Here is a 22,164-nt window from a genome sequence, read left to right as displayed (position 1 = left end):
GTTATACCTCTTTGTGGTTACCTTAATATTTACCCCTATTTTTCTAAGTAAAAACCTAACTTGTGTTGTCCTATATCGCCTTGTATCCCTCTCCATAGGGCAGTTCCATGCCACCTGTATTTAGTCCCTCTTTTTTTTGATTATTGTGATCTTTTACATATTGACTTCAATGATTCCCTGTTTTGAGCATTTTTTTTTAATTAATCTTAATTTGTTTTTGTGATTTCCCTATTTGAGTTGATATCAGGATGTTCTGTTCTGTGACCTTGTGTTGTGCTGGTATCTGATATTATTGGTTCTCTGACCAAACAATATCCTTTAGTATTTCTTGTAGCTTTGGTTTGGTTTTTGCAAATTCTCTAAGCTTACATTTATCTGTAAATATCTTAATTTCGCCTTCATATTTCAGAGAGAGTTTTGCTGCATATATGGTCCTTGGCTGGCAGTTTTTCTCCTTCAGTGCTCTGTATATGTCATCCCATTGCCTTCTTGCCTGCATGGTTTCTGCTGAGTAGTCTGAACTTATTCTTATTGATGCTCCCTTGAAGGAGACCTTTGTTTTCTCCCTGGCTGCTTTTAAAATTTTCTCTTTATCTTTGGTTTTGGCAAGTTTGATGATAATATGTCTTGGTGTTTTTGTTTTTGGATCAGTCTTAAATGGGGTTTGATGAGCATCTTGGATAGATATCCTTTCGTCTTTCATGATGTCAGGGAAGTTTTCTGTCAGCAGGTCTTCAACTATTCTCTCTGTGTTTTCTGTCCTCCCTCCTTGTTCTGGGACTCCAATCACATGCAAATTATCCTTCTTGATAGAGTCCCACAGGATTCTTAGGGTTTCTTCATTTTTTTAAATTCTTTTATCTGATTTTTTTTGCAGCTATGTTGGTGTTAATTCCCTGGTCCTCCAGATTTCCCAGTCTGCATTCTAATTGCTCGAGTCTGCTCCTCTTACTTCCTATTGCGTTGTCTAATTCTGTAATTTTATTGTTAATCTTTTGGATTTCTGCATGCTGTCTCTCTATGGATTCTTGCAACTTATTAATTTTTCCACTATGTTCTTGAATAATCTTTTTGAGTTCTTCAACTGTTTTATCAGTGTGTTCCTTGGCTTTGTCTGCAGTTTGCCTTATTTCATTTCTGAGGTCATCCCTGATGTCTTGAAGCATTCTGTAAATTAGTTTTTTATATTCTGTATCTGATAATTCCAGGATTGTATCTTCATTTGGGAAAGATTTTGATTCTTTTGTTTGGGGGGGGGTTGTAGAAGCTGTCATGGTCTGCTTCTTTATGTGGTGTGATATCGATTGCTGTCTGCAAGCCATCACTAAGATATTGTAGTGATTTATTCTATATTTGCTCACTGAGTCTTGTTTTGTTTTCTTTCAGTATACGTGGATGGGCTACTAGATTGTTCTGTTTTGATTGTTGTAGCCCTTGACTTACTTATGACCTATTGCCAGCTGGTTTGGGCTGTTGCCAGATATATATGCCTGAGTCTATTCACTATTCTTGTGTAGAATCTGATTTGGGGTCATCAAGTGTGTGATGCCTAACACCTATCCACCTTGAGAAGCAGTGGTGACAGTTGTGTGCACCAGATTCTATTAGCAGCTAGGGTTCACACTCCGGGGGGGGGGCAGGATGCTGACAGGCTTCCCCCAAGTGTCAGTGAGGTAGGTGTGTCTCTATTCCTAAAGCACCTTGGTGAGAGGGCTCTGCAGCTGTACCTTAGGCCCCCAATGCAAGTACCTCTACAGATTGGTAGGTGTCACCCTCCTTAGACCCCTAAGGCAAGAGGCTAAGTGGTCTGGGGGGAGCTTCAGCCCTCAGTTCCCTGTTGTGGGTCAGTTAGGGTTCTGTTGAATAAGCAGAGATATCAGACCTGGGAAACTTGTTTTTCCAGTAAATCTGCTAAAAAAAAATGCAGTCAGATCCCTATCAGAAATGCCTTTGCATTATAATAGCCACCTTGTTCCCTGTAGGGATGAAAGCCCGAAATATGGATCATATATGCTTGGCTGGAGCTGGTTCTGTGTTTTTAGTCCAATTAGGGAAGGATTTTTGGTCCCTGGGTTTTTTGTGGTTGCTTCTCTCAGGCCGGAAGAATCGGTTAGGAAAAGACCAAAAAAAAAAAAAAAAAAGGGAAAAGAAAAGCCGCGGAGCCGGAGCCGTTCTCCCTCTGGCTCAGGAAATTCCAATGTTAATGAAGCCGCCTGGGAAGGGGAGGGGAGGGTTCAGAAAAACAGGAGAGAGTAGCACCCCGGGATATAGCCAAAGTTGCTTATCTTGCTTGGGATGACTATTTTATCTGAGATTCCCGAGGGGCGTGTCGCCTATGTGTGCTGGCTGGGTAGAGATTGCCCCCGAGGGTCTGGCCCACAGAAGCCGCAGTCAGATCCTCTGCTGCCAGTCCAAAGCCCAGCGTCAAGGTTCCCCTGCTGGGACGCTGCACTCCCGGCTCCAAAATCAGTTGCTGCCTCCCTGGGACTTCTCATCCTGCCAGCCACGTCGCTGCGCTGCCCACGTGGACCGGCTGGGCCCCCTCCCGGGGTTAGTTCAGGGGAGTAGGGCTACGCCCCATGCTTGCGCCATGACAGTGCCCAGTCAAAAGCCCGGTGCCAAGGTTCCCCGGCTGGGACGCTGCACTCCCGGCTCCAAAACCAGTCACTGCCGCCCGGAGACTTCTCCTCCCACCAGCTGCGTCGCCGCACCGCCCTCACGGACCAGCTGGGCCCCCTTCTGGGGTCAGTTCAGGGGGGTAGGGCTGCGGCCCCGTGTTTGTGCCATCACAAGATGTTGTGTTCGGCTCTCCCCTGCACCCAGTCCTAAGCCCGGCGCCAAGGTTACCTGACTGGGACGCTGGCTCCAGGCTCCGAAAACAGTCACTGCTTCCCCGTAGTTGTTCGTTCTCTGTCTCTGTCACTCAGGCCAACTCTTTAAATCTGTGTTTGTTGTTCAGCGTTCGTAGATTGTCATGTATGTGATCGATTCACTTGTTTTTCCGAGTCTTTGTTGCAAGAGGGATCCGAGGTAGCATCTACCTAGTCAGCCATCTTGGCCCCCCCTCAGGACCTAGTTTTTAACAATGGATTCTGAGATATGACACCAAAAGGACAAATAGCAAAAGACAAAATAGATAAATGGCACCTCATCAAAACTAAAAACTTTTGTTCATCAAAGAACTTTATCAACAAAGTGATAAGACAGCTTACAGACTGGAAGAAAATTTGGGGGAACCATATATCTGATAAGGGTTTAATATCCGGAATATATAAAGAGCTTCTACAACTTAGCAACAAAAAGACAGTACAATCTAAAAATGGGCAAAGGACTTGAATAGATATTTCACTGAAGAGGATATATCAAGTAGGCAACAAACACATGAAAAGATGCTCGATGTCATTAGTCGTTTCAAAACCAGAACCAAACCCGTTGCTGTGGAGTCGATTCTGAGTCATAGCAACCCTAGAGGACAGAGTAGAGCTGCCCCACAGGATTTCCAAGGCTATCAGTCTTTAAGGAAGCAGACTGCCACATCTTTCTCTCTTGGAGCAGCTAATGAGTTCCATCAGCCAACCTCATTACTAAAAAAAAACCAAAAAACCCAAAACCCACGCCGTTGAGTCGATTCCGACTCAGCGACCCTATAGGACAGAGTAGAACTACCCCATAGAGTTTCCAAGAAGCCCTGGCAGATTTGAACTGCTGACCTCTTGGTTAGCAGCCATAACACTTAACCACTATGCCACCAGGGTCATTAAAAAAAGAAACAAAAACCAAACCGACTCATAACAATCCTATAGGACGGAGTAGAACTGCCCCACAGGGTTTCCAAGGACTACCTGGTAGATTCGAACTGCTGACATTTTGGTTAGCAGCCATTGCTCTCAACCACTGCTCCACTGGGGTTTCCCATCAGTCATTAGGGTGATCCAAATCAAAACCGTAGTAAAATATCACTTCACCCTCACTAGAATCACTATGATAAACAAACAAACAAAAAACGGAGAGCAACCAGTGTTGACAAGGATGTGGAGAAATTGGAACCCTCATCCATTGCTAGTGGGTATGTAAATTGGTGCAGCCAGTATGGAAAACTGTTTGGCGAGTTCCTTAAAAAGTGAAACATAGATCTACCGTGTGACCCAGTCCTAGGTATATACCAAGAAGAAATGAAAAATACAAACAGAAAGTCTTATACCAGTGTTATTGCAGCACTGTTCACAACAGCCAAAAGGTGCAAACAGCTTAAATGTCAGTGGACACATAAATGGATAAGTGAAAAATGATATATACATACAATGGAATATTCTTAAGCCATAAAGAGAAATGAAGTCCTGATACATGCTACAACATAATGAACCTTGAAAACATGTTGAGTGAAATAAGTCAGTCACGACAGGACAAATATGGTATGATCCCACTTATATGAAATCGGCAGATGTATAGAGACCAAGCTTCTTATGGTTATAAGGGAGGGCAAGGGGGAGTCATTGCTCAGAGGGCACTGAATTTCTGTAAATGGTGGTGGAATAATTTAGAAAAGGACAGTGGTGATGGTTACGTAACATGATGAATGTAATCAATGTCACTGAGTTTGTATGTGTAAAGATGGTTGAATTGGCAAATGTTTTGTTAGGTATATTTTTACCACAATTTTTTTTAAAAAGCAGTGCTAAAGAAACAAAAACGTTTCTTTAGCCAGACAGAAAAGACTGCACATTGTATGATTCCATTTATATGAAATCTCTAGAATAGGTAAGTGTCTAGAGATAGCAAATTGGTCATTGTCAGGTGCGGGGTGGATAGGGGAACGGGTTCTGACTGGTTGATACACGGTTTTTTGGGGGTTGATGAAAATGTTTTAGAATTAGATAGAAGTGGTTACGCAACATTTTAAATGTTCAAAATTGTATACTTCAAAACTGTTAATTTTGTATTATGTGAATTTCACCTCAGTGAGATAATAAAGCTGAGGTCGGATCAAGACCTGGCATCCTCCCCCCACCCCCCCAAAATGTTTTTTTTTTTCTGTGTTGGGACCTGGGTTCTGAAGTCCTCTTAATCTCTAAGAGTTCTTTCTTCATTCTAGCATCTTGTTCTTGTTTCATAAATGTAGTATCTTTCCTCCTGTCACTGTAGAAATAGGAGTGACGGTTCCTTCTGCTTCTCCAAATCTCCTCTGAGTCCTCTCATGTTAGATATATTCCTCAGTCGTCTATTCATATGAAGTACTAAAAACTACTAAAAAACCCCAGTGAGGAGAGAGGCTTGCTGGCTGCTTGCTGGGCTTCACTGTAGGGTGAAGGTTTTTGTTGACCTCCAAATACCGTTTCTCTAGAGTGGTTCAGTTTCTCTGGACAGAACTCCTTGGTGTCTTGGGAGGGTGTGGGTGGAGGACTTAGGTTTCACGGCCATTTCACCAGACTTTTAAATAACCTCCCTTCACCCAGTCCCTTACCCCACCTTCCTTGATGGCTCTGACTCTGATGTTTCCAGGGCTCTGAATTGCTTCAGGTCAGATTCCTCTGGGCTGTCCCCTGCCATGTCAGTGCCCTCGCCTTTCTGCAGTTTCATCTAGTAGGGTTTGAGGTTATTGGTGCCTCTTATGTTTTAGAAACTTGTGTTTGTGTCTTTCTCTACAGTTTTGGGGTGATTTCAGGAACAGAACGGGCAGAAAGTTCTTTTTTCCATTGTCTTGAAATCAAAGTTCTCCATTTTTATTAGGTACATCAATTAAACTAAATAAAAGCAATTTTTATGTGTATGGTTACAAAATTGTCATGTAGGTAGTTCTGTTCTAAGGGAAACATGGATGCTTGTGATTTTAGAAACCACAGTTGTGGAGCAAGGATAAGTAAAGAGTGTCGGAAAAGGCAGACTCTAATCCTCATTGATGGCTATGGCGTACAGAGGTCCCCACTGCATTTTTTGGAGGAAGACTCCATTTTTAGGGGAAGGACCATTGTAAATGTCATCTTCAATTGAAGGAGGGTGAAAATAAGCACATGCGTGGGTTGGGTTTTTTATTCTCCTGTGCTTTCCATTACAAATAAATTCAATTTTTTTCTTGAGGTGGTCAGCCGTTACATCTTCGATTGTTTTCAAAATGTGTTTAGTGTCAAATTATTTGGCATTGTAACTTCCATTTTGGTTTGGTAATGGATCCAATATTTATTTATTTATTTTAGTTGGAATTCACCATAAGCACAAAGTAAATGCTGTGTGGCAAAGTACCTAAATCATGACAGCTGAGTGTAGAGAGGCATGTGAAATTTTACCTTGACCTCTAATTTGAGAAAATATTCAACATGTCAACTTAAATGATACAGCATTGTTTTGTAACGAGTATCTTTAAACACTGATGTTACATTAGTGTCACAGCATTCACCAGAAAGACTTGGCAGGGCACCTCATTTCTGAGGTGCTGTCTGGCAGAATTTGTAAGCTGTAAGCGTACCAGGGTCCTATAGAGGACTACTTCCTCTGAGTTGCCAGGGTTGTGACATTTCACGTGCAGACAGGTTTCTTAGTGCTGTTCTCCTGTGGCAGGGTCGCGATGCCTTGGAGTGGGTGATCAGTGGACTGAACACAGAGCTGGAGGACCTCGCGGCAGCGCCCTGTGAGACAGCGTGAGATGTGACCATGAGGATTCCGGTTCACATGGCTGAGAGCACACAGTACCTTGTCAAGGAGAGCACTGTTGACAGAAACCCTTGGTCCTGCCTCACTGTGGACCGGCCCCACCTGGCCCACATTCAGTGTGTCGGGGGAATTGCTATCAGCCATGTCCGGAGAGCAGCTGAAGGCTGGCTTAGAGAGGGAATACATTTGTTCTATCTTGGTCTATATCTCAATTTTTTGTTGTTGTTGTGAAGAAAGGTTATTTTTGAAGTTAATTTAAATCTTTGATATTCCTTCCACAAAGCCCAAAGTATCAGTGAAGAAGGGAGTGGCTTTTTTACACTACAACCTCAACATTCAAATCTCAGTTTCTTGTGCATTTGATCTGCATGGACAGAACTGCCCCTCAGCTTTCCCATAGAGTGTTCTTTCCAGAGTGCTGGAGTAGTGGTCCTAAATGTCAGGAAACCTGAGAAAGAGCTCATTAAACCCACAGATTTCAGGTCTTCAGCCCCAGAAATCGTTTGGTTCTAGGTGTGGACCAGGAATGTGGACTTCTAACAAGCACTACTATGGCAGCTTGCTGGGAGGACACTGAGCCTTGCCCCACATCTGGGCCAGGTGGGCCCTCTTGCCCCTGCTGCCACTCAGGGAAGCAGAGTCCAACCTGCTAGTGCGGAGACCTGCACTCTGAACGTCCCAGCCATTTGGAATGTGCACTTAATTTTTTACCATATTTTATCATCTTCTACTCCTTAGATTTAATTTAGGACATGAGTTTTTAATTACACTTATATAACAAGTAACACACAACATCCATATTTAATTTCTGAACATGAAATGGGATGTTTTTTCTCTATTTATGTTGTAACCAAACCAACTAGTTTAGTTTTAGAGATGTGAATACTTCAGGAGAAACTAGTTATTTTGCTAATATATTATTTACCTAAGGTTTTATTCTATTTTATTAAATTTTATTTTGCTAAAATCATAGAATTAGATTGAGAGTTCTGCCGTTTCTTCATTTCCAGTGTTATATCCTTGATATTGTAGAGTAAGGCAGAAATTAAAGCTGAATAAGCTAGTTACTGTTTCAACTCATACAAACCAGACGTTGCTGGAATGCTGCTCAAGAGAAGCCTGGCTTCCTGTCTTGCAAGCTGTTAAGCCCATCAGACCATCAAGGGCCTGAGTAGGGTGCCTGGAGCACTGGGTCAGAGAGGCGTTCACAGCACCGGTCCTGGAGGAGCAGTGCTAAAAGCTTCTTGGAATCTCAGAGGCTTCCTTTCCTGTCAGAAAACTGGTGGTACCAGATATCCTTTGAAGACCCCTCCACCTATTCAGCACTGTAGCCAGTCTTACCAAAACTGTGTGCATCTGATTTGAGCCCGTGGTTTTTTGGATTCTAAAGAGTGGGTGATTGTCCTCAGGTTCAGGAAGGGGTGAGTATGCTTTGATATGGGGTCTCTGTCATGAGTCCCACTCCCTCCCACAACACCCCCCCCAGGATAATTTTCCCCAGCAAATCTTTACTATGGCTGAGTCTTAGTGAATGCCCAATATATTAAGAAAAGATTTTCATAGGGTCTGTTATGACTTCAGTATTCAAACAGGAGGCAGGTGGTTCTACTAATTTCAGCATGGCTAAGGAAGCACCAAGGAAGGGTTACCTTTGTGAACAATCACCTGATTATAAAAAACAAAAATAAAAAATTGCCATCAAGTTGATTCTGACTCATGGCAACCCATGTGTTTCAAAGTAGAACTGTGCTCCATAGGGTTTTCAATGACTAATTTTTTGGATGTAGATCACCAGGCCTTTCTCTCGAGGTACCACTGGGTGGACTCAAACCTCCAGTGTTTCTGTGGTTAGCAGTGAAGTGCAGGGATAGTGTGCATGGGTAAATGTGGGTCAGTTAGTTGACTACTGAGCTTCAGTTTCCTCAGCTATAAAATGGGGACAATAATACTTCCTAAGGTTGTATGAGGATGAACTCAGAGAACATCAGGAAAGACCCAAATATGGCCGAGTGGGCACTTGCCCATGGTTGCTGTTATTGTGGTTGGTCAGTTGCTGAGTCTGCTACGAGTCTCTTGCGGATATCACTAGGCTGGGCTGGAACTGGAAAGCTTGTGCTTTGGCCATAGAACATACTTTTTGTAGCAAGGTTATGGTTTTTGTTTGTTCGTTTTTAACTTTTACAGACACTTGTTGTTAGGTGCCATTGAGTCGGTTCCGACTCATAGCGACCGTGTGCACAACAGAACGAAACACTGCTCTGTCCGGCGCCATCCTCACAGTTGTATGCTTGAGCCCATTGTTGGAGCCACTGTATCAATCCATCTTGTTGGGGGTCTTCCTCTTTTTTGCTGACCCTCTGTTTTACCAAGCATAATGTCCTTCTCCAGGGACTGATCCCTCCTGATAACATGTCCAAAGTATGTGAGATGTAGTCTCACTATCCTTGCTTCTCAGGAGCATTCTGGTTTATGGTCACTAGTAAGAGTTAACTACCATACTGTAAAAGAGGCAAGCAGTAAGAAATTAAGGAGTCATAACTTAGTGCTGGAAACCCTGGTAGCGTAGTGGTTAAGAGCTGTGGCTGCTAACCAAAAGGTCGGCAGTTCAGATCCACCAAGTGCTCCTTGGAAGCTTTATGGGGCAGTTCTACTCTGTCCTGTAGGGTCGCTATGAGTTAGAATTGACCTGACGGCAGTGGGTTTGTTTTCTTTTAACTTAGTGCTGATTTGGGTTTCTAGCCTTGACTTCTCATCAGTTCTGGGTTGATATTTTCGGCAGTTAGAGGGTACTTAGGTCAGGGTTTGGCAAACTACATTCTGCATCTGTTTTTTTGCAGCCTTTGAGCTAAAAATAGTTTTACACGTTTAAAGGGTTGTAATAAAAACCCTCACACAAAGAACAATGTGCAGCAGAGGAAGTGTGAGGTCCTCAAAGGTTAAAACATTGACTCTGGCCTTTCAGAGTAAGTTTTCCCATCCCTGCCTTAAGACCCCACTGTACCTCCCAGTCAATATGAGACTAAAGCTATTCCCTTCCACCAGACTGCTTTTCTTTCCCCATTTCTGATTAGTGCTCCTTTCATTTTCCCATATGTAAATAAGACCTGACTTATTTAAGACTTCTTTCTCCTGTTCATTCTCTCTGTAGCCACTTGGAAACCAAGTATTCCTTTAAAATGTCTCAGACCAACTCTTTGTGTCTTCATTTGTACTGTCCCAGTCAGCTATAGGTGCTTATTGCCCACGGTGGTCAACTTCCCAGATGGCCCCAAGGAGGTGTGCCACGCCTGCATGGTCTCCTCACCTGTGTCATCAGTAGAACGCTGTGAAAGTGAAGGGGCGCTACTTCCAAGGCAAGGCCACGAGAGGCGCTGCAGCTTATGCCTGGCTGGTTCTTGCGTCACTGCCTTTGGGAAAAGCCAGCTGCCATGTCATGAGGATACTCCCAGAGCCCTGCAGAGAGGTCCATGTGATAAGGACAGCCAGCACCAACTTACTAGCTGTGTGAGGGTGTCATCTTTGCAAGTAAATTCTTCAGCCCCAATTAAGCCTTCGGATGACTGCAGCTCCAGCTGCCATCTTGACTGCAATCTCATGAGAGACCTCAAGCCAGGACCAACCACCCAGCTAAAGCTGCTCCTGAATTCCTGAGGCAGAGAGACTTGTAGGATAATCAGTGTTCATTGTTTTAAGCCACGGAGTTTTGGGGTAGTTGGTCATGTAGCAGCAGGTAACTAATGTATCACTTTATATTAAATTTGCACTCACCCCTAACCGGTTTCCTGGCTTTTATTCTATTTCACTTCTTGTTGCCAAATTATTCCAGAATATTCCTGTCATAATTTCCCTTTATTAAAAAGCCGAAGAGTTTTCTCATTGCTTTTTCAGAAAAAGTTAAAACAAAGACTTAGGTATTGGAACAGAGGATTCTGATGCAGGTGGTCAACAGGTCACTCTCTGAGAAATACTGGGCCCTCTTCCTCTTACTCCACCTTAAATTCTACTTCCATGAAGCTGTCCTTGACTGGATCCAGTTCATAGTACAATAACCAGTAAAACAAAACAAACGAACAAACAAAAGAGTTGCCGTGGAGTTGACTCTGATTCACGGCAACCCCATGTGTGTTACAGTAGAACTATGCTCCATAGAATTTTCAATGGCTGATTTTTTGGACGTAAATCACCGGGCCTTTCTTTTGAGGTGCCTCTGAGTGGACTTGAACCTCCAACCTTTGAGTTAGCAGCCATTCCTGTTAACTGTCTGCACCACCCAGGGACTCCCACAGTAAAATAGCCTACTCTGAATTCCCCAGATTTACATGGCTGTGGATTCTTAATTGTTCACATACGTATTTGTCTGACCAGTTTATACTTTAGTTCTTCAAGAGCCAAGATCAAACACTGTGCTTTGCACGCACAGTTCTGGGTATTCAACAAGCACTTAAGTGACTTGAGGACTGGGTTCTGAATCACAGCAGCTGACTGGAAAAGAGGCTGGGCTGTAGTAGGGCTCTAGAGCACGGGTCTGGGAACTAGCCAAACAGTGCATTTGACTGTAGGCAAATGACAGCCTTGCTCTTCCTAAATCTCATCTGTGAAGGGGAGTTGCACTATTAATAGTGCAGTTGAGTATTAAATGACAATGTGGTGAGGGGGCTTAGCACAGTGTCTGAATTACGGTAAGTCCTCAATGATTGGTTGCCATTATTAGGTACAGAAGTTCAACAATTCTTTTTAAGATTATATGTTAACAGTAATCTCAGCACAGAAAACCTAATATAAAGCTTATCTTCATGTTTTATTTTCTTTCATTGGCCAAACTGTCTACTTAATATGACCAATTTGAAATAGTTTAATACTTTTTTTTTTATTAACTTTTATTAAGCTTCAAGTGAACGTTTACAAATTCAATCAGTCTGTCACATATAAGTTTACATACATCTCACTCCCTACTCCCACTTGCTCTCCCCCTCTTGAGTCAGCCCTTTCAGTCTCTCCTTTGGTGACAATTTTGCCGGCTTCTCTCTCTCTCTATCCTCCCATCCCCCCTCCAGACAAGAGTTTAATACTTTTTATTTGAGCCCAGTTGGTACGTAAATTTTAATCGAAATTTTATACTCACTAAGTAAGAGTTAATTACCATGCCGTAAAAGAGGCAAGCAAGAAGAAATTAATGCATACTAACTCAGTGCTGATAAATAACACCCTTTGCATTTATGCAGCAGTTTCAATTATAGGTCTCCAGACATCTGCATGTCAGTTTACTAATGGAAAAAAGCTGGCTCAGGGAGGCAGTGACTCCACACAGGGCTCGACATAAAGAAGAACCCAAAGAGCAGTGTGATGGGTGGTATCTACAAGTGAGGCAGGAAACCAGGCTTGCACACAGGGCTTCTGTGGCTCCCATCACTGATGCTATTGACACAAGCTGCTGACTGGAGCTTCGTTGCCTAATTAGCTGTCTTAGGGCCGTGGCCGTTTGTGGACATAGGATGGTACTCATGGCTGAAGGGAAAGTCAAAGGAGCTGTGTGTTACATTTATCTGTCAAAAGCCCCATTAGCACACTCAGGTTTTTTGAAGACCTCTGGATGGTTCCACCCTTGTATTTCTCACTTTCATCTCCATATTGAGCCTGCTCATTCATTCATGCTTTTACTCCACAAACATCCATCACATACCAGGTATGTTTCTAGAAACTGGGGCTCTGGCAGTAAGCAGAGTGAACAAGGATCCCTGTCTTCATGGAATAAGGTAATAGTATGTTAGATGCTAAGTGCAATGGAGCAGGAGGAACAGGAAGTGTTGCAGGGAAACGTGAGTATTAAGAGCTTATTTAAGAAAGTCATTCGGAAGGGAGAATAGGCATCTTCCCGAGAGCCACATAAGGCAGCACCAGAGAGAAACAATGGGATAAGTGCCTGGTCCTTCACAGGTGTAGACAGAGCCCAGATGGCTGTCATCACCACAGCTTGCCTGCAGTAGACTTCTGCCATCGGCTGAGGGTGGCCCGAATGTCTGCTCGGATCCCTCTCAGCTCTGAAAGTCAACAGTAGAGATCAAATTTGGTGTGGAAGAGAGTTCGGGCACAAATGGGGTCTGCATCATTGAAAAAAAAAAATTTTTTTTTTTTTTTCATCATTGAGGGAGACCTAAATATTATAGAGACAGGTTTCTTGGCTGGGGACCCTATTAATATAGAAAAAGGAAGGTATATATATTGTTGTCAGCTGCAGTTCAGCCAGTCCTTGACTCATGGCGACCCCATGCACAGTGGAACAAAACACTGCCCAGTCCTGGGTCATCTGCATGATCAGTTGTGGATCAGATTGTTGTAATCCATAAGGTTTTCTTTGCCTGATTTTTGGGAAGTAGATCACCAGACCTCTTCCTGTTCTTGGTCTGGAAGCTCTGGTGAAGCCTGTTCAGCATTGTCAGCACACAAGCTTCCACTGTCAGACGGGTGACGGCTGCTGCTTGCGCATCGGCCTGGAACTGAACCCTGGTCTCCCTCATGGGGAAACCCTGGTGGCACAGTGGTTAAGTGCTCCAGCTGCTAACCATAAGGTTGGCAGTTTGAATCTGCCAGGCGCTCCTTGGAAACCCTACGGGGCAGTTCTACTCTGTCCTATAGGGTCGCTATGAGTCGGAATCGACTCAATGGCAGTGGGTTTGGTTTTTTGGGTTTGCTCCCTCATGGAAAGTGAGAATTCTACCGTAGAGCTACGACTGTCTCCTGTATATATTGGGGGCTACCTTGAGCTGTGGTAGCTGTTTCTTTGACCAAGCTAGATAACAAGAGTTGTTTGTACTTTCATTTTCCTTTTAATGCAATTAAAAAAAAAAGTTGCCGTCAAGTCAACTCCTCCTCACCGCGACCCTATAGTCAGAGTAGAACTGCCCCACAGAGTTTCCAGGGAGCGCCTGGTGGATTCCAACTGCCGACCTTTGGGTTAGCAGCCGTAGCCCTTAACCACTGCGCCACCAGCGTTTCCGCTTAATGCAATTGCGTCGTAATATTTTCATCCATATGTCAAGTTACATGTAGTTGCTCCTACAATCATTTATTTCTCTTTAAATCTCCAACAGGAAATACACATTACACTGTGGGAGCAAAGTAGTGCTAAGTACCTGCTACTGCCGAGGTAGGTAAGGTCCTTCCCTGGAACAGGACTGGACGTGAGCCACCAGTAATGGATGCTGCGACTGCAAAGGGGCTGGTGCAGAGGGTTTTCGTTGTTTGTTTTTAATATGGGTCAAATCACATCTCTGAGATTTTTGTCTTTTAATCTTGGGAGATAGATTCAGGTTCTTTATAGCATATATTAAAACCGAGTTTGACTTTGCCTCCACAAGTTCCAAAAAAAAGCATCATATTATTTCCCCTTTTTTCTTTCGTGTGATATAATCAGGTTTGTCATCAGCACAGAGAAAAACTGCTTAGAAAGATATCAGTCACTTCACACATCACTTCGGTAAAAGGGTTGACTTGGATTAAGCTTTTTCTTAATTTCTAACCACAGCTGACTCAGGTTTTAAATGTATTAATTGGCTGGTGCCTCTGCAGTCCATCACCTGTCTGTCAGGTTGTCTTACTGTGGCAGCTCATGTGTTGTTATTATGATACTGGGAGCTATGCCACCAGTATTTCAAATACCAGCAGTGTCACCCATGGATAGATTTCCCTAAAGCTTCCAGACTAAGACTAGGAAGAAAGGCCTGGAGATCTATTTCCAAGAATTAGCCAGTGAAAAACCCTATGGATCACAACAGAGTATTGTCCAATATAGTGCTGGAAGATGAGCCCTCTGAGGTTGGAAGGCACTCAAAATGCACAGTGGCTGCAACAATGGACTCGAGCAGACCAGCGATAGTGCAGATGGTGCAGGACCGGGCAATGCTTCGTTCTGTCATACATGGGATTGCCATGAATTGGAGCTTTCGACAGCAACTAACCACAACAGCCGGTGCAGTACTGGCTGTGTAATACAGTATTTGGACTCTCTCCTGGTTAAAAATGATGTTAAGAGACCACCTAGTCTAACATCTGTTTTAAAACAGAAGATACTGAGACACAGAGGTGTTGAGGAACTTCCCCAATGTCATTCAGCTGCTTTGCTGCCAAACTGCAGCATCGTTAGTTAGAAACATTTTGGATCCTTGGACACCAGGTATTTCTGAGAAAGAATCTGCTTTGCTAATTACCAGTTTTTTCCAGTTACCAGGATGAAAGCTTTTGGGTTCTGAAAAATCCTTTTTGCTAGTGAGTGCCATTGGGAAGAGAGGGGGTCTGGGTCTCAGTATGTACGAGGGAGGTTTGTCTGCCATTGGGTAGGCTTGAAGGGATATTCAAGGCTGTTCTAGGAGTCAGTATGTGGTGAGAGCATTCAACCAGGGATACACAGAGTGTTTCGTCCAGTCTTACATTTTGTGGATTTGATTTCTGGAACGATTATGAGATTATGATAGCATGACCCTATGGACTTACTTATAATTTTCTTCTTTGAAGGAAAAGCTGAAATGTTCTTGAGCTGCTTTTTTCCTTGGGATGTTTAAGATCAAAGTTTCTTCACTTTTAAGAACAGAAGTTACTTCGTTTTCTCTTTACACATTCAGTTTCTATACTAAAGTAGCTATGTTATTTAGATTGTGTGTCCAGAATTTTGCTTTTCCTTCTCTTTCTCCAGCGTGCTTTCCTGTAGCTTTTACACTGTGTCTTTAGGAAGTTGATGTTCAAGGTCACTCTGCAGAAATCCTGCAGTTCATCTTGGGCATTTACTGCTCCCCTAAAACTGTGCCTCTGGGAGGAGCTGGGTTCCTGGAGTGTCAGCAGTGGAGGGGGGCTGGGGGAGAAGGTAGGCCAGGAAAAGGCAGTTGATTCCTGCAGTCAGAAGGGACCACTGCAGCCAAAAAGAACCTATAAATGAGGGGCAAGCTGTAAGGACGCAAGCTTGCTCCAGGCTGTCGCGCCATGCTAGCCGAGGTAAGAGAGCTCCTCTTTCTTCATTTCATAGACAAGCCCAGATCCTTAGAGCAGTTTATGAGAGCATTCTTAGTATAGGGCGCAGAGTGTCTGGCCTTCGTGTTGGCAAAAGAAATCTGAAGACTAAATTGTGTCAAACATGGCATCACTTCTCCAGCTTTCAAGCCTAAGGGATGTAAATGAGCTTCTCAATGCCCCACTTTTCAAGAGCTCTGTCCTGTCATCTCCGGAGCCCTTTGGTTTTTTCCGGCTTCAGTAATGTGGGCTCAGATTTTGCTGGAATCAACTCAATGGCAACAGATATTAAACCTGAAAAATGGGAGCGAAGCTGCAGAATGTTTGGACTGTATTTCCTGCAGCATGGACATCGCTCTCACTATGGCTACCTCACCCTACTCCCAGAGGGTTTTACCCTGATCACGAACATCCTAAGTAAAATGTGTGATCCTCACTACTCCTCAGGAATAAAGCTCACCACTAAAAAGACCTGCTAGGGTGATGCCTGCACACAATGATGAGAATAATGGCATTGAATTGTATGGGTAAAAAATGTTGAAATGGCAAATGTTTTGTTATATGTTTATGACAATAAATAAAAAACCTGTGAAAAACTTTGAAAATGAGGATCTTACCTCTTCCATTGAACTGAAATTCTCTGCATGGAACAATGGAAACACAGGTGGATCAGTGGATAGCTGACAAAGCACATGGGTTTGTAATTTCTAGTAGCATTCTGAGTCAGGCTCATCCTCCATTTTGACCTCTGAGATGATAGAATTTTTCTTTCTCTAGAAGTGCCTTAAGAACAAAACATCAAGCCCATTGCTGTTAAGTTGATTCTGGCTCATAGAGCCCGTATAGTACAGAGTAGAACCGCCCCGTAGGGTTTCTAAGGAGTGGCTGGTGGATTCGAACAGCTGGCCTTTTTGGTTAGCAGCTGAGCTCTTAACCACTGTGCAGGCATAACTTATTAGGTAGGGGACGGGGTCAGATCAAATGTTGAGCATGGGAAGAGAGATCACTTCTAATATCAAAGAACAGATGGTGCACATTAGGATTGTTGGGGTCCCTGGAGAAGTGAGAGAAGCCCTGTTTCCAAGCTGTTGGGTGAGATATAAGTCAGGGAGACAGAGAGTAGCTTACCAGAACGAGACCAACGGGCCTACCATGCACAGCCATCTGGAACATTCCTGGGTCCTTAGGCCCAGGTTTGTTTAGAATCTTTTGATTGAAAATGCCTGTTGGTCTGGCACCTCTGGGAGAAAATGTACTGTGAAATCTGTAAGCTGGAACTTGACAGGGCTGCCTTGTTTTGGGGGTTTTCCACCTTTGACAGGGTGCGTCTTACTGCTCTTCTATCGTTTGTTTTACTAGAAAATACTTGAGTTTTCCTTCTTTGACAGGTTTCTGCCTTACACAGTTTCCAACTTTCGCAGGTTTTACTGTATTTATTGTTGTATTTAAATTTTGTTGATGCGTATGTTGGCATAAGCCAGCTATTTTCACTTGAAATATGAACTTTGTATACAGCTCCCTTATATTCCAGGCCTAAAATCTTAATAATGAATGTTTCGCCTCACATAGAGAGCCCATATTTTTGTTCTGGCAGAACTCTGACTTACTTGTCCGAGAGTGGTGGGATGTTTTACTGATCCATCTCTACTAGCACATTCCCTCTTAAGACTAGTGACCCTCATTTGTTAGGTAGCTACCAAAACTGATATTCAGTGTGGGGTACCGAAATGAAATGGGTCAGATTCCTAACTTGTAAAAGTTGTTGGAATGCAACACAATTGAAACACAACCTTATCCCATTGATCTATATGTTGACCTTTACACCAGTACCAACCACCGTTTTGATTACTAAAGCATTGTAGTGTGTTTTTGCAGTGCAGTGAATTACTTAATATGGCTCTTCTAGCCACAGTCTTTGTAACTGCCACCAAATGATTGGTGGGACTATGCAAATGAGGTGTTTGTGGCCCACCAAGGAGATTGGATAGCTTGCTAATAATGTAATGTGGTGCATGGCACACTTGTGGTTGTGGAACCATGCAAAAAAGGTGTAGAGAAATCTCATGAGGGGATTGATCAGTTTTGCCATCCCACTAGACTTAAGATGAGCCATCCCAGAGGTGTACAGGGGATCCCACTACTGGCAAGAAAGAATTGAAAGTGGAGCTCATACACTGGATCTGGGATTCCTGGGCTGAGAACTCCTAGACTCAGAAAGCAGAGCTGTAACGCTGGAGACAGCAAGAAGTAGCGGCAGAGAAACAGTGGCAGCAGAAGCAGCCAAACCAAGAGGCTGGCAGGAAACGATGCTGTGGGCTTCCTGGCCTACAGAGCGAGAAAGCTTAGTGCCTTCGGGCAGGAGGCTTCCTAGTGGAGTGGGGTGCCTCCGGACACTTATCAGCAGAGCTAGAAGAGTTTTGTAACATTTGCCTGAGCATGGCAGATGCCTGGCCGGCCCAAGAGGCCTGAGGGACCGAAGGCCAGAGAGAGGCCTGTGTGTGGCATGGCTGAGAAGAGGCTGCCCTGATTGAAGAATTGTATCCTGAGTGTTCCTGAACTTGAACTGTAACCTATTACTTCCCTAATAAACCCCATAATTGTGAGTATTGTCTGTAAGTTCCATGTGGTCATTGCAACAAATTATTGAACCCCGCAGAGAAGTAGAGAGTGCCATGGGAGGGATGGCTTGGTGTCAGAATTGGTAAAAAGGTTGGAGAGAGGAGGCATGTCTGATCACCTCATAGGAATCGGCCTTGGGCTGTTGATCTTGATTCTCCTCCCCACTTGTGAAGTTAGAGGTCAGGAGCTCCCGCCATGGCATTTTTAGTTTTAAAATCAGGAAGTGTGAGTCCTCCTACTTTGTTCTTTTTTCTCCCCAAGATCATTTTAGCTCTCTGGACTCCCTTGCAATTCCATATGAATTTAAGGATTGGCTTTTCCAATTCTGCAAGAGAAAGGCTGTTGCAGTTTTAGTAGGAATTTCATTGTATCTGTAGATTGTAGAATTGACATCCTGCAAATATTAAGTATACCAATCCGTGTACATGGAATGTTCTTCCATTTATTTAGATTCCCTTTGTTTTTTTTTTTTCAGCATGTTTTATGGTTTTCAGTATAAAGGGCTTTCACCTCCTTGATTAAATTTATTCCTCAGTATTTTATTCTTCTAGACACTATTTAAAAGAAATGGTTTTCTTAATTTCCTCTTCAGATTGCTGGTGTAGAAAAACACAAAAGATTTCTGTATGTTGATCTTGTGCCCTACAACTTTGATGAATTAATTTATTCTAGTAGCTTTCTTGTGAATTTTCTGTATCATGTCATCTGTGAATATAGTTTTACCTCTTTTCTGATTTGGATCTTTTATTCTTTTTCTTGCCTAATTGCTCTGGCTAGGACAATGCTGAATAGCAGGGCTGAAAGCAGGCATCCTTGTCTTGTTCCTGATCTTCTGGGGAAAGCTTTCTGTCTTTCACCATTAACTGTGATGTTCACTGTGTTTTTTTTTTTTTTTAATGCTCTTTGTCATGTTAAAGAATTTCCCTTCTATTCTTAGTTTGCTGAGTTTTTTTAATAACAAAAGGGTGTTGAATTTTGCCTTTTCTGCATCAATTGAAGGATCATGTGCCCCTCTTTGTTCTGTTGGTGTGGTGTATTACATGCTTGATTTTCTTACACTGAACTGCCCTTGCATTCTGGGATATATCCTACTTCGTCATGGTGTATAATTCTTTTAATATATTGCTGGATTTGGTTTGTTAGAATTTTCTTTATTATCTGTATTCATAAGGGATATTGGTCTACTGCTTCCTTTTCTTCTGGTGCCTTTATCTGGTTTTTGTATCAGAGTAATGCAGTTCTCATAAAACGAGTTAGGCAGTATTCCATCCTACCCTATTTCATGGAAGAATTTGGGAATAATTGGTGCTAATTCTTTAAATATTTGGTAGAATTCACGAGTGAACCCATCTGTTCCTGCACCTTTCTTTGTTGGGAGGTTCTTGATTATTGATTCAGTCTCTTCCCTGTTATAGGTCTGTTAAGGTTTTCTACCTCTTTTTGAGTCAATTTAGGTAGTGTGTATGTTTCTAAGAATTCATCAAGGCTATCTAATTTGTTGGCATACAATTATTAACAGTATTTTCTTTTTTTATTGTACTTCAGGCAAAGGTTTACAGAAGAAACTAGCTTCTCATTAAACAGTACATACATTGTTTTATGACATTGGTTAACAACCCCATGACATGTCAATACTCTCCCTTCTACACTTTGGGTTCCCTATCATGAGCTTTCCTGTCCCCTTCTGCCTTCTAGTCTTTGCCCCTGGGTTGGTGTGTCCCTTTAGTCTTATTTTGTTTTATGGACCTGTCTAATCCTTGGCTGAAGGGTGAACCTCAGGAGTGACTTCATTACTGAGCTAAAAGGCTGTCCGGTGGCCATACTCTCAGGGTTTCTCCAGTCTGTCAGGCCAGTAAGTCTGATTTTTTTTTTTTTCTGTGAGTTAGAATTTTCTTCTACATTTTTCTCCAGCTCTGTCTGGGACCCTCTATTGTGATCCCTGTCAGAGCAGTCAGTGGTGGTAGCCTGGCACCATCTAGTTGTACTGGACTCAGTCTGGTGGAGGCCCTGGTAGTTGTGGTCTGTTAGTCCTTTGGACTAATCTTTCCCTTATATCTTATATCCCAAAGTAAAATGTAAAATATTTTCTTTATAAACTATGTTATGCCAATTGAGCTAGATGTTCCCGAGACCATGGTCCCCACAGCGCTCAGCCCAGCAATTCAGACCCTCAGGGAGTTTAGATGTGTCTATGGAGCTTCCATGACCTTGCCTTGTAAAAGTTGTGCTGTCTTCCCCAGTATTGTGTACTGTCTTACCTTTCACCGAAGTTACCACTTATCTATTGTCTATTTAGTGTTTTTCCACCCCCACCCCTCCCTTCCTTTGTAATCATCAAGGATTGTTTCTTTTGCTTTGCAAACCTTTTCATGAGTTTTTACAGTAGTTGTCTCATACAATATTTGTCCTTTTGTGATTGACTTGTTGCACTCAGCATAATGCCCTTGAGATTCATCCATGTTGTGAGATGCTTTGTAGATTCATCATTGTTCTTTATCCTTGCGTAGTACTCCATTGTGTGTGTATCATAGTTGGTTCATCCATTCATCTGTTGATAGGCATCTGGGTTGTTTCCATCTTTTTGCTGTTGTGAACAACGGTGCAATGAACATGGGTGTGCATATGTCTATTCCTGTGACAGCTCTATTTATTTCTCTAGGATATATTCCTAGGAGCGTGATTGCTGGATCATATGGTATTTCTACTTCTAGCTTTTTAAGGAAGTGCTATATTGTTTTCCAAAGTGGTTGTATCATTTTACCTTTCCAGCAGCAGTGCATAAGAGTTCCAATCTCCCCACAGCCTCTCCAATATTTGCTATTTACTTTTTGATTCGTGCTAGTAATGCTGGTGGTGAGATAGTATCTTACTGTGGTTTTGATTTGCATTTCTATAATGGCTAGTCATCATGAGCATTTCCTCATGTGTCTGTTAGGCACTTGAATGTCTTTTTTGGTGAAGTGTCCATTTCCTTTGCCCATTTTTTAATTGGATTTTTTTTTGTCTTTTCGTTGTAGAGGTATTGAATTTTCCTGTAGATTTTAGAGATTAGACCTTTGTCTGATTTGTAATAGCTAATTTTTTCCCCAGTCTGTAGGGTCTCTTTTTACACTTTTAGTGAAGTCTTTTGCTGAATATAAGTGTTTAATTTTTAGAAGATCCCAGTTATCTAGCTTATCTTCTGGAATTTGTGTGTTGTTACTTATGGCTTTTAACCTATTAATGCTGTATATTAGGGCCTGTAGCATTGATCCTATTTTCTTTTGTATGATCTTTATAGTTTTTGGATTTATATTTAGGTGTTTGATCCATTTTGAGTTAGTTTTTGTGTATGGTATGAGGTATGGGTCCTGTTTCTTTTTTTTTGCAGTTGGACATCCAGTTTTTCCAGCACCATTTGTTAAAAACACTGTCTTTTCGCCATTCGATGGACTTTGTGCCCTTGCCGAAGATCAAAAGATCGTAGGTGAATGGATTTACCTCTGGGTTCTCGATTCTGTTCCGTTGGTCAATGTATCTCTTGTACCAGTACCAGGCTGTTTTGACTACTGTAACTGTATAGCAGGTTCTGAAGTGCGAGTCCTACTTTCTTCTTCTTCTTCAATAGTACTTCACTTATCTGAAGCCTCTTCCCTTTCCATGTAAAGTTAATGATTAATTTTGCCATCTCTTTAAAGAATGTTGTTGGTATTTGGATTGGGATTGCATTGTATTTGTATATTGCTTTGGGTAGAATTGTCATTTTCACAACATGGAGTCTACCTGTCCATAAGTGTGGTATGTTTTTCCATTTATGTAGGTCTTTTGGTTTCTTGCAGTAATGTTTTGTAATTTTCTTTGTATAAGTCTTTTACATCCCCAGTTAGATTTATTCCTAAGTATTTTATTTATTACAGCTTTATA

At 42.5% G+C, this 22,164-nt stretch overlaps 1 protein-coding gene across 6 annotated transcripts in view; it reads left to right on the top strand.

The window, feature by feature from the left end:
• PRELID3A (PRELI domain containing 3A) overlaps nt 1-22,164 on the top strand; it is a 150,825-nt gene that overhangs the window by 54,774 nt on the left and 73,887 nt on the right. Inside the window, exon 6 of one of the 6 annotated variants that reach the window (XR_007519294.1) lies at nt 6,553-6,591. The exons of 2 other annotated variants lie outside the window; for them this stretch is intronic. Coding sequence is in view for 3 of the 4 variants with exons in the window: in XM_049900999.1 (XP_049756956.1) it covers nt 9,866-9,964 (99 nt within the window). In the remaining variant the exon portion in view is untranslated. Of the gene's footprint in view, nt 1-6,552; nt 7,534-9,865; nt 11,457-13,733; nt 15,223-22,164 lie in introns of those variants that run through there. 3 more of the 6 variants (XM_049901002.1, XM_049900999.1, XM_049901000.1) reach the window with 3 other exon arrangements.

Source organism: Elephas maximus, chromosome 11 (genome assembly GCF_024166365.1).
Source record: "Elephas maximus indicus isolate mEleMax1 chromosome 11, mEleMax1 primary haplotype, whole genome shotgun sequence".
In the NCBI taxonomy this organism is placed as follows: domain Eukaryota; kingdom Metazoa; phylum Chordata; class Mammalia; order Proboscidea; family Elephantidae; genus Elephas; species Elephas maximus.
This window is presented reverse-complemented; position numbering and strand designations above follow the sequence as displayed.